The 12,546-nt window shown below is 35.4% G+C and overlaps 1 protein-coding gene across 7 annotated transcripts in view; it reads right to left on the bottom strand.

Moving 5' to 3' along the window:
• The window catches only part of Cirl (Calcium-independent receptor for alpha-latrotoxin), a 157,230-nt gene extending 147,040 nt beyond the window's left edge, over positions 1 to 10,190 (bottom strand). For 4 of the 7 annotated variants that reach the window (XM_074102763.1, XM_074102762.1, XM_074102761.1 and 1 more), the window contains exon 1: positions 9,892 to 10,022. In XM_074102763.1, the coding sequence (XP_073958864.1) occupies positions 9,892 to 9,931 (40 nt within the window). In that variant the 5' untranslated portion in view covers positions 9,932 to 10,022. Of the gene's footprint in view, positions 1 to 9,891 lie in introns of all 7 variants that reach the window. The other 3 variants (XM_074102764.1, XM_074102765.1, XM_074102767.1) reach the window with 1 other exon arrangement.
• Positions 10,191 to 12,546: the final 2,356 nt, after the last annotated feature.

Raw genomic sequence — 12,546 nt, 5'->3', positions numbered from 1 at the left:
CAAGGTCCTACCACCTGCACCTTAATGTATGACAAACTACTTACGATACTAGCAAACGAATGACGGTATTAGTTGACTTGATACTGTAAGACTAGCAAGTGATTGCTTTGAAACCAAATGACAACTATAGCAATTATTCATAAAATCAGTAGTATCAGCGTCAATGCTGCATGGGCATAAGTCTGCCATTGAAAAAAAAAAAGAAAACCAAAACTACCCTTTCAGCTCAATGTGAAGTATATCGACCAATCTTCTCGGTCTGCCTTGTCGTTGCTATGTGAGCGCACCTCTTTGAATGCATGTGATAGACATTTCCACCCAGTGCCATTGTAGCCCAACAGAGTACTTGCCATGTTTATGCGTGTTTTTGAACGCAATTCATAAGGGCTCGTTACTGATCTTTTACGATAACGACCACTCTGTCAAAAGACTCTGTAAAGAGTATTATATTATAGTCAAAAAACCACAAACGGGACTTATCACGCTATTATTACACAAGTAATATTTACCTCGACGTTTCGGCAACGTTACAGTTGCCGTGGTCACGGGTAGACTGAAGTGTGGGGTGTCATGTCTGCCTAGCAGCGCGAGTTCTTCGAACTACCCGCACTTGATCACTAATAGTGCCGGCACTCGTATCACGAACTACCCGCACTTGGTCACTTTTATTAGTCACCCTATTATATTGAATATTATATTGAGTATTATATTGTATTGTAAAACTCTTTATTATACATAAAAAAACACATGAAAATATCAGTTAACAAGAACGGAGATGGAAATTTATTGATCACAGGCCATGCTTGCATAATTCATCATATAAAAAAAGTCTACCGATTCATTCAAAAACATAACAATGTCATCTACGTAATACTCCAAATATGCAAGCGCTCATATTCCACAATATTTTCTGCCCAAGCCCTGACCTATAAAAATGCATTGTCGATCCATTGTCATACAAATGCGATGAAACAAAGCGAACAAAAAACCCAGAATATAAAGAATAGGCACAGGCGTACATATTGAACATGTGTTTTCATTTAAAAAAAACTAGGTTGGCCAGCCGGATGGAGAGATTGCAACGATAAGTGCTTTAGAAAAAGTTGCTAAAGCTAGCATCCGTTACGAAAATCATCTAATTATTTAGGACCGGGAAAAATGGCGTGAAAATGAAGAGGCCTTGACCCAGCAGTGGGTGATTTGATTGAGTGATGAACAAATTCTACGCAAAGGAAGTCGCGGGCAACCGCTAGGAGCTTTATTGAATTCAATTCAAAATTCTGAAGACCTACTTCCCGTACTATGTAAGTTTTTAACAGGTCATTCATTCCTCTATAAAAGAAACTGCACAAAATATGACATCTGCACTGCACTATGAGCTAAAAGCGACATGCAATTGTTTGCATACTGAATACCTAAAAATGGAGTTGAAACAGGATGGCCAGATGGAAATTGGCGGCCTAAATCTCTATTTTAGGTACTAACTAGTACTAAGTCAAAAGACGTGTACATGCACAATAGAGCGAACTGTATCCAACTGAGTAAAATAAGATTTTATTCTTTCGCTATCTTTCTCAGTTCTATCTACCTATTTTGATTGTTTGATGACCGGATAGCCCAATGGTTAGAGCTCCTGACTACGAAGCTTAAGGTCTCGGGTTCGATCGCAGGTCGGGAGAGATATTTTATAAAAAAACGAATGTTTGTTTGGGAGTCTTGGATGTTTAATATGAATTAAAATAATGTATTTATTTATACAATCTAGGGCTCTAAGCGGCTAGAGTGAATAGGCTGTTACTACTTGGTTTCATCTGCACTCGATGAGATAGGGCCCGGGTCAATTACGGGTCAGTTTTATATAAAAGAAAAAAGTATGTTTATCAGTTGCTTTCATAACACAAAGCTTTGTTTACTTTGAGATCAGGTAAATTGGTGTCAAGTGCCTTGTGATTATCTCTCCAATATTATAAATGCGAAAGTTTGTAAGTCTGTTTGTTTGCTTGTTACTTCATCACGGCTAAACCATTGAACCGATTTAAATGATATACAGATAAGTAGTGATATACAGTGTAGTGATATACAGATGGTATACAGATAAGTATAAAGATAAGATAGTTTTTATCCCGGAAAATTGCATAGTTCCCGCGGGATAGCGATAAACGAATTCTACGCGGAAGGAGTCGCGGATAGCGGCTAGTTATTTACTTCTATTTATTATTACCCACTATTATCTCTATCTTCCATATTGTACTGTTAAAACTGCAATCTTCCTTAAACCTTGACCTTTTCCAAATTACAACTGTTCTAATTTCAAACGTTTCCATTATCAAAATTATCAGACACCTTTGCCCTTTAGTATCTAACGACCCCGTTAAAAATACACCTTCAGCATCCAACATAGGGTCTTAATTACATTTGATGATGATAGATGAACGTTCCCCCCTATGTTCGTTAGCAGTGATTGCAATTTCCTTTAAAAAGGCTTTTTATTTCACTGTCCGAGTAAAGACTATTGTAGTTTTTTTAAAGCTGCATAAAATATGTTCAAAGGTCTTTGTGCCTTAATTTATACCTTACATTTTTAGCTTTGGAGACTGGGAAAATGAAGTGCGAGCTACGGTTGAATATAAAGCGTCTTTTAAGTTTTTTCCACGCTTTCGATTGTTTATTTGGTAACGTCTATCAGGTTTCTGCGATCATTGAGGTTTACCGGGCTAAATGTCACGCAGGTTCATTAGATGCTGAGGAATAAGTTCGCCTTTGTACAGTCGAGGAAACTGAAAAGCGTCCCAGGGTGGAACCTTTTCATAATGATTTTCGCTATGACTTTTTGGCGGTTGTATAGGATGTCAACATGGCATTAGTAACACAAAGGTACGTCATTCAGTTTCGTCCACAGTACATTTTATTATCTTGTTATTTCTTAATTTAGGGCCTGTTTCACCATCCATTGATTAGTATTAACTGGCGGTTAGGTGTGATGCCGTCTCTATTTGTTTTGTTCGAGTAGACGGAGACGGCATGGTGAATCAATGGATGGTGAAACAGCCCCTTAATGTCTTTTAATTTTAATTAAAGACTTTTACAATACTATAGTGTCCGGCCGCTAAGAAGTCAATCCTGACACATTACACAACTTTCAAGTTCCTGATTATTGTTAATGTCAACCATTGAAAAAAAAAATGCTATACTTACTACTCTGTCGCACGCAAAAAGTAATTTTTTGCATTGCATTTTTGTCTATGGTTCATATTGTTAATATACAGAAACTTCATAAGTAGTTTTGCAATGTGTCAGGATTTACTTCATAATGGCCGTTGACTATAGAGGTATACTACAGAAAACAGGTACATAAAGAAATAAAAACTTTTTAACAAAAAAATGAAACCGCCATCATCCACCTACAGTCGTCTACCTGATGGGCTTCTATCACTCCTGATGCCTCGTGCTGAGGCACCGACTTTAAATAGTACCTAGCTAGACTAAGATTGAATAGGAGAAAAATGTTTATTATTTTTTGCTTTTCTATTTTTTCGGCGGTTAAAAAGTTTTTCATCATCATCATCATCATAATCATGTCAGCCGAAAGACGTCCACTGCTGGACATAGGCCTCCCCCAAGGCTCTCCACTCAGGCCGGTCTTGTGCTTTCCGCATCCACCGCAAAAAAAAAAGTAAAAAGTTTTTATTTTATACTTTTTTCCCACCCACCATTTACCAACTTCAAGGTATACTCTATCCAATAAAAAAAGAATAATGAAAATCGGTCTACTCTGTAAAAAGTTATGCGTGGTCATACATAAAAAAATATATAAGTAGGTACGCGTCGACCTGAGAACCTCCTCCGTTTTTTTTCGTCGGTTAAAAAATACAAGGTGAACAATAAATACTCGTAGATTCAGCAGAAAAATAGAAAATTAAAATTTAAAAAAATTAAATGAGTTTAGGATCCATATCAGTTAATAGTTGGATCTGAGTGTGGCAGTTAGAACACTTATGTCACACTTAAGCCAGTCATATACTATTAACATATATATCGTACCTGGGTAAACAACTGGACTGAAAGGCGGTAAATCAGTGCCCGCAACAATAAAAAACACTCTCCTTTCCACTTACCGTTGAAATATGTATTCCATTTAAAAAACGGTTAAGCGTGAACCGTATTGTATTAAGGTTTACTTAAGTATGTATGTTTGTATAAAACTCTATGCACATAAATTTAAAAAAAAAGTACAGATAAACAGAAAAAGTATAAAGGCAAACTTATCGCTAATGAGGGATCTCTACCTGTCTAACTTAGTTGACCGAAGAAAATTTACAAAAGATAGGTCAAAATTACGTACAGTAAAAAATACTGTCCAAAAAATATAGGTATAAATATATCTAAGACATTTCACACTAATTGACCTAGTGTCAAAATAGTAAAGCTTGTGTCGAATTAAGCAATGACATGAACACTAGGTTCCTGTTTAAGTTTATCTTATGAATATGAATAAGTAATAAATGACAGGAACAAAGAATTAACAGATCTTTAAAATGTATCAAAGTATTATTTACCTATACCGCTGCTATAAATACGATTACTATACAATATCATTACAATTACAATATAAGAATAGTCAGATTATACAGATACTTATACTTGGCTTGGATAGATATTTGACAATATGTAGGTACGAGTAAACAAAACAACGTCAAATGGTGTCTTAAATATTGAAATTCCCCCATAAAGTAGGTCCCCCATAGATAAAAAAGTCACATACCTTTTAGGATTAGAGCATTATTACAGTGATATGTACAAATTATTAATTAGTAACAAATATAACACAAGAAGTGTAAGAGAGAAAAAGCTCGTACAGCCAAAAATGAAAAACTATTGTGGTAAAAGATGTTCACAGTACCTGGTACCAAAAATATTTAATGAAATTAGCTTATTAAGACAAAGTCCTAAACTAAGTAAATCTATGTTAATGATCAGACTCAAAGAATATCTTCTAGACTTGCCTTGAATGTATACCTTTTATGTAAATACCTGCCATTGCGAATCTTTTAAGTACCTACCTACCTAGTTTATATTATAGGATAAGTTTGATAGGATAAAATGAAAACTAAGCGCGTCTCGCCATCAAACGTAGCAGTTTGGCGAGAATATTTAATGTGTAGTACCTAAGTTGTAATTTGAATATATAAATAAATTTTTAAAAAAATTAAACTATCTAAACATTTCCATTTCTGTATTGAAATACACTAGTCTAGTTTGTATTAAAATGATGGATAAGTAAAATGTTTAAAATCCTTGAATGTACCAAATCTGGCAGCTGAAGTTTGTTTACATTTGGTTAAATACCTATCCAAACCAAGTATACCTACAATTTTGTACGGAACTCTCGCTTGGCCGATTTTATTTCCATCTGGGGCACATATCCCCAAAGTTCAGTTTTGCAGCCATTGACACATGATTTAATTAACCAAACATTTGCGAAATGAAATCTCTGTTACATCGCTCCACCACGCCATTTGATAGCGTAAACAAGAGGGATAGCTCTCCAAATGAAGACAAAGGATCCAGAAAAAAACGAGTGACTTAATATGGCAGATGGTTTTTAGGTTTGCGGAAATTTTATCATGCAGTGCGGAAGTTTGAGTCTCTTAGATAAATATTGTAAAGAAGAAATCGCAATGAACTCACATTGATGTGTATTTCTAAGTTAAATAACTAAATTATCACAGACCACTTGACACCAATTAACTTAGTCCCAATTTAAGCAAAGCTTGTGTTATGAGTACTAGGCAGTGGAAAAACATATAAACACCCAAGACTTGAGAACAAACATTCGTATTATTCATACAAATATATCTACCCCGATCGGGGATCAAACCTCGGCTAAAGAAAAGCCGGTCGTCGGTGGTAGTTAACACTATCATTTATCCAAATAATGACGCTTTACACAACGTCATTTACATTTTCAACCTTTGAGTAGTAAGTAAAGTACGCCACAAAATCGTGTTTGAAAAAATATGGCACAATAAGTTGTTAAACAGAATACAGTCTCGCAGAAGATTATGGTGAATTCAGTTTCCAAGATCAACACTAACAGTAGCAACAAACTACCTAAATTCACTTGAACGCCGGATGCCAGCGCACCAAATGTATGCTAAACCACTTAAAAGCAGAAAACATGACAGACATAATATTTCCATACGAATCGCGACCGCCCCGCGTCCCGTCCAAAAGCTAAATGACTGTAAGAATCCATCCCAGTTTCAATTTATCACCCAGAGATGGCGTTGAATGTATGAATGAATTGAAAGTTAGATTACACAATTTAAATTCCCCCTTCATGCAAAATAGGGACGGAAAGATGAGGTCTGAGGGGGAATACATTATACAGAGGGGGGGTTGAAATATTTACCTCGCGGGACTTTGGAAGTGTGTTCGACGGAGCGAGGCAAAATCTTAATGGATTATGGTATGATTGGACCACTCGGTTTACCTGAGGATATTTTGCACGTTTTTATTCTCGGATCGCTTACTTTCTGCGATTAATCCCATTGGATGGTGAGCAATTAAGAAAAATAACAATTTTTACGCAGTTGGTAATCCAATTTCTTTTTTGTAGCTCGGATTTGCGAGTGGATCGATTGGATGAATTTCTCCGATATCAAAGGGATTCTATTCTGGTTTGCGCTTAGTACGAGCTTGTAAATTATCTTCATTTTGTATTGTGGCACTGACTTTGTAATCTTTTAATGGCTGTATCCCATTGTTATGGATTGCGAGCTAAGCTGCGATACGTGGAAGTGGAATGAATTTACAGGACCAAGCGTTTGTTGTTTTTTGTTGCGTGATAAATATAATAGATTCTCTTTTAAATAATAAATACGGCACGGCATGACAATTGAAATTGTTTTTGAACTTTTAAGTTTCTAACTACGTCCAATGATTAAATCGATATCTTTCAGTGATTCACCCTCGTTAATCAATAGGCATAGAAGACAAGACTTACGTCTCACATCAACGCTTTAGTAATCTTATTTTATGTGACTTAAGTTAAGTCACAAAGCGATCGGTTACTTTCGAAATTGACTATACTCATTGTCATGCCACTGGTACACAAGATCTGACCTAACTGAACACTAGGTAGCTAATACGCCTAACAACTATAATTCGCACTAATAGACGCTACAACACATTTCGACAGCGAAGGCCATTCAGAAAGCTCTAAGTCTCTTAATTTTTTAATAATCGTAGTGAATCATAGATAATGTAGAACGTGGCTCGTTTCGCGTTGGTTTGCTAACTTGCGCTTTTGTTCCAAATTAGGGTTGAGCAAAACTGTAAATGAGGAAGTTTCGAGAAAGCTTGAAATAGTTTTATGATTACGATTACTCATATTTACTGCTTTTATTACGGCAATTGATGCTTAAAAACCCCCGATTATGTCACTACAAACAAACATGTCTAAGAACCATCGCTAGAAAACCTGTTTTAAAATTTAAAAAAAACCGCATTCAAATCGGTCCACTCGTTTAAGAGCTACGGTGCCACAGACACACATAGCGGTCAAACTTAAAACACCCCTCTTTTTGCGTCGGAGGTTAAAAACTGTTACTCGCGCTAAAGTTTTTAACCTCCGACGCAAAAAGAGGGGTGTTTGCCTTTCTTTTTCGCAAATAAATAAATATCACGGAAAATTTGACACCAATAAACGGTTTTAACAGCGAAATATCGCTAGATGGCGTTGCTATCGTGAGGTCCGTTTGACGTTTGCTTGTGATTGGCTCATTTAATTATTTAACCAATCACTAGCAAACGTCAAATGGAACTCACGATGCTAACGCCATCTAGCGATATTTCGTCTCTGTGAAAACCCTCATTGATCTAGTACTAAAGTAAGCAAAGCTTTGGGTAGGTTAGGTACCAGGCAACGGATAAACATACTTAAATACATACTAAACACCCAAGACTCGATAGCGAACATTCGTATTATTCATACAAATATCTCGATCTACGATAGTCTATTAATGGAATATTATGACTGTTTGAAAAAAAAAATGAAATTATGAACAACATAAAAATATGATCAATTCTAACTTTTCATAATTAAAAGAACGCAACCTTGAAGATCGCATACACAAAATATTCGAGAGAGCCCCTCAGAATTTATCATTTCCATTATAATAACCAAACAATTTGAACCGAGTAACTCCAACAAAAGACAAAATGCCGGAGAATGTTTGCTTTCCTTGTTTATTTTGGTGTTAACGCAAAAACGTTGGACTGTGTCGCTTTAACGGAATGTATATATGTTTAGTATATCAAGATATGTAAGGTAGGAGCGCCAAAGTTTGCATACTCTTCGCTAGTCATACCGTAATTTTTGTCCGAATCACTGTTCGTCATTTTTTTTTCCCACTGAAACCTTACAGTTTTCTGAATTTTTTAAATGGTCATCCTAAAGAAAACTATAGGATAGGTTAGGTTTGGTTTATAACCATTGTGAACAATTATTGGATTCGGAGAAAAAAGAGTTATGACAAATGATCGTTCTGAAAACATTACATTCGGACTTCCAATAAGTATGCGATCGATATGCACCCGTAAGATATAGATGTATGATCAGTAGAGGTAACAACGTTAAATACAAATTCTCATTATTGGAAGCCGTGGTAGCCTAGTGGTTTGACTTATGCTCTCTCAAGCAGAGGATCGTGGGTTCAAACCCGGACTCATACCTTTGAATTTACCACGAGTTTAAGGCCGCTTGTAGACGTCCGTTTCGCCGGACCACGGACTGTTTTTAGTATTATTTTGTTGTTTCAGCGGTCACAGTAATACATAATCTGTGAATACTTCAAGTGTCTAACTATTACGGCTCAGGAGATAGAGCCTTGTGACAGACGGACAGAGACGGAACCCTAAATAGTATATCAATGTGTCGTGCAATATTCTAAACAGTTCCCGACGTGTCCATGTTTTCATGTGATGTGTCATTCATTTACAAACATACAATAACTTACGCTTGAGGTTTCGTATTGCCATTGAACAGAAAAACCAAAACTTGTCATTAGTCAGTCTAACAAAACAAAATGACAAACAAAATACAACTCAACGTCTTTCCAATAAAAGACTTTATTTCAAGAGATGGATAATTTCTCATAGAACTTTGTTATATTGAAGAATGATAAAGCCTACTTTTTGGTTCTATTCAAAACTTTCGCGGTTAATTCGCGTTCATTGTGCGATTTCGGGTTAACTCATACTTGAACTGTGACTAACTGTTTGTTAGCTTCTGACTAAGAAGTGTTTTCGAAGAATTATCTTGGGTTTAGATCTGTTAATTAGTCACTAAAATCTTTAATTTTTCCTTTAACTTTACTAGTGTTGGAGATAATTTCGGTGGTTATGGTTACTAGTGTTTGATGGCCTTTCAAGTAGAGGGTAGTGGGTTTAAACCCGAGTAAATATATCTTTGCGTTTTTCGAAATTTCCATGCGAATAACAAACGAACAAAACAAAACATCGTGAGGAAACCTGCACAGATCTGCGAAGAAATTCAACAGTGTGTGTAAAGGTCCCAGTTTGCTCTAAGCACGCGTGGGAACTACGGTCCAAGTCTTCTCATTCAGAGAGGAAGTGTGCTCTACAGTGGGACGTATATAGGACGACATGACTAGTTTCTGATGAATGAAAAATTTTCGGTGGTCTTGCTAAGAATGGTAGAATAAGATAACCAATGACGATTTTAAAACTAGGCGAGTTCATAAAAATATTTCGATTCAAATAGCGCTCTTACCCAAGGCTCCACCTGTGTGAATCATTAGTGTAGCAGTTTAATTAAAATTCAAGGGCATTTCCATGAAAATTACATAAAAAAAGATCGTGACTCACCTGAACTTCTCGCTTCGGCCGGCAGTTCCACGGACAGCATCACAAAAACCACAAAAACAATTGTTTTAAACCTAAAGCACCAGCTTCTTCGATACCTCTCGCACACATTATTGCCACAAGAACTAACTCCATCACTAATATTATTGTCTAACCCACTACGACTATTATTGCTATACACCTTCCTTTTGAATTTAACTTCTTTATTGGCATCATCGCCTCCTCTGTCTTCTAATAACGATTTTATATCTTGTAGGTTTTTACTTTTGTTCGTTATAGTCTTTTCTAGGGGTTCTAGGTCGCGTTTCAAATCATGGTTGGTCGGGATTTGGGCCGTGATTAGATGAGACCATGTGTGTTGTCAAATTGCCGCATCTTGGTGTTGGTCCATCTGAAAACAAAAAAAAACTTAATTAATAAGGAGCATAATAAGAGTGGACTTAGAAAGGTTCCTTGGGTGACTCTTTTGTTAGTTAGTTTCAATTTGCTTAAGACAAATAAATATTAGTTAGTATTACTAAACAGTCCCGTAAAGGCATTCATTCAAATTATAAATTTAAGATGAAGTATCCTTTCGACACTTTAAACATCAACAAAAATGTAAAAAAAAAAAACTAAACCACAATTGCCGCCATAGTCAAGCGAATTAGCTCGTTGAAGTGGCAATGGGTAGACCGTATAGCACGGAGAACAGATGAACGTTCACGGTGGAAGCAGGCCGCTGTTAACCGAAGCGACTGAGGTCTATGGGGGAGGCCTATGTCCAAGAGTGGACGTCCTACGTCTGAGATGATGATGACGATGATGATGAACCACAATTGAAAAAATTCTAATAAAATAAAAGCTTTCAGTCAAACGAACTCATCCATCTGAAACTGAATCCAACTGATACATACTGGATTCATTTTAAAACACTGTGTAGTTATCAACATTTTAAATGATGATGAGATAAATCAATGTCAGCTAAACGCAAGAGAGCTCCTCCAATTATTTACAAAACCTTTTAAACGATGAACAGGATTTGATTGAAAAGTAAAACTTGTTTCATCTAAAAATATAGATTGCTCAATTTATTCAATATATTCCTTTCAAAAATATAAATAAATAAAAGCGGCAACAAAAACTAGAATTTCCTATTAAATTGGATACAAAATCTGAAAAAAAAATGTGAAATTTTGAAGGTCGGTTTCAAATTGCAATCTGTTAAAATGCGATGGAATAGTTAAACATTCGATATAAAACCTTTTATCTCAATGTAAAAGCTCCGTACGTGTATTCTAAATGAAATGTAAATGTAACATTGTATTTTGAAAAATGCGTTTATCAGTAACTTTTTTACATAAATACAAGTTCACAAGTTTTCTATTTGTTAGTATATTATAATTGCGAAAACATCATATATTTTAAATAACTAATAGCGTCTACTCAGGCTACAAAACAACTGACTAAATTTACTGCATTCATTAAACAACTTCAGAGTTAAATGTCACCACACCACGCCTGATAATTAAAGAGAGCCCTATAATCGATTCCCGCCACAACCAAATAATATCGACAATAAACAAATCGAATAGAATCGATCAATAAGAGATATCGATCAAGCTAACGAGCTGATTATCGCAGTCTAGACACCTTTAGCATAAAACTAGTTTATGGCATAGAGTAGCGTACGGAGCCAACAAAGCTTTACTAGCAAATGATGATGATGACTATTATAGAATAAAAAATGTAACAGATAGATACAGACAAAACTGAAAATAACTTGAAACTTTTGTTTGTCAAGGATTGCTTTGAAACGAAATATGCATTTTATCCCGGAAAATCTAAAAGTTTCCTAACGAAATTCATATACTCTTACATACATCTCATTTTCATCTGCATCTAATTATTTTAAAATTTGTTAATTTCATGTGTTTTTATGTACAATAAAGAGTTTACAATACATTGTCTTATATAGGCCGAGTTGCCCTGCAACCGCTATTTTATGAGAGATTTACCTATCCTTACCAATTAAATAAAATGCGAAAGTATGTTCGTATTTGTTTAAGTTAGCACATAATTATGAACTACTAGTTGCTTGACTGTACGTCTGGTCTACGAAGAATACGTTTATCGTGGACCCGCGGGATCTGTACAATTTACCGGAACAAAAACTATCTTTATGTTCTTCTCAGGCTCCTTATCTCCACACCAAAAAGCGTGATAACAAGCATACTCACATTCACATTTATTATATTAATAAGGATTGTTTTTATAGTCTTGTGATGACTGTAGAGGTTAGGTAAGCATTATTTTTATTTGCTTATCGTTAGTAAAGTCATCCATCCTTGAACATGATTGATGTGTGTTAAGACACGTTCTCAATGATACAAAAGTCTACATTGACGACATTATTCCATATCCTGAATCAGCTCTAGTGACAAATAGATATATGAGAAAAGATTCCTTGTGCTTCTGACAAAGCTGCGGATGAATACTTAACTAGTATCATTCCATTATGTTTTTGCAATTTTAAGTATTCAAGTTGTCTTCAATCTTGCAAACTTCGAATTATCTTAAACTTAAGTACGGATATTATATAATTTGTATGAAATAAATCTTGTCTTATAAATTAAATTTGAAGCAAAAATATAAACTTAACACAACATGATTCTCTTA

The sequence above is a fragment of the Choristoneura fumiferana genome, chromosome 19, assembly GCF_025370935.1.
Source record: "Choristoneura fumiferana chromosome 19, NRCan_CFum_1, whole genome shotgun sequence".
Lineage (NCBI taxonomy): Eukaryota > Metazoa > Arthropoda > Insecta > Lepidoptera > Tortricidae > Choristoneura > Choristoneura fumiferana.
The sequence above is the reverse complement of the archived record's forward strand: the minus strand, read 5'-3'. Positions and strand labels throughout refer to the sequence as shown.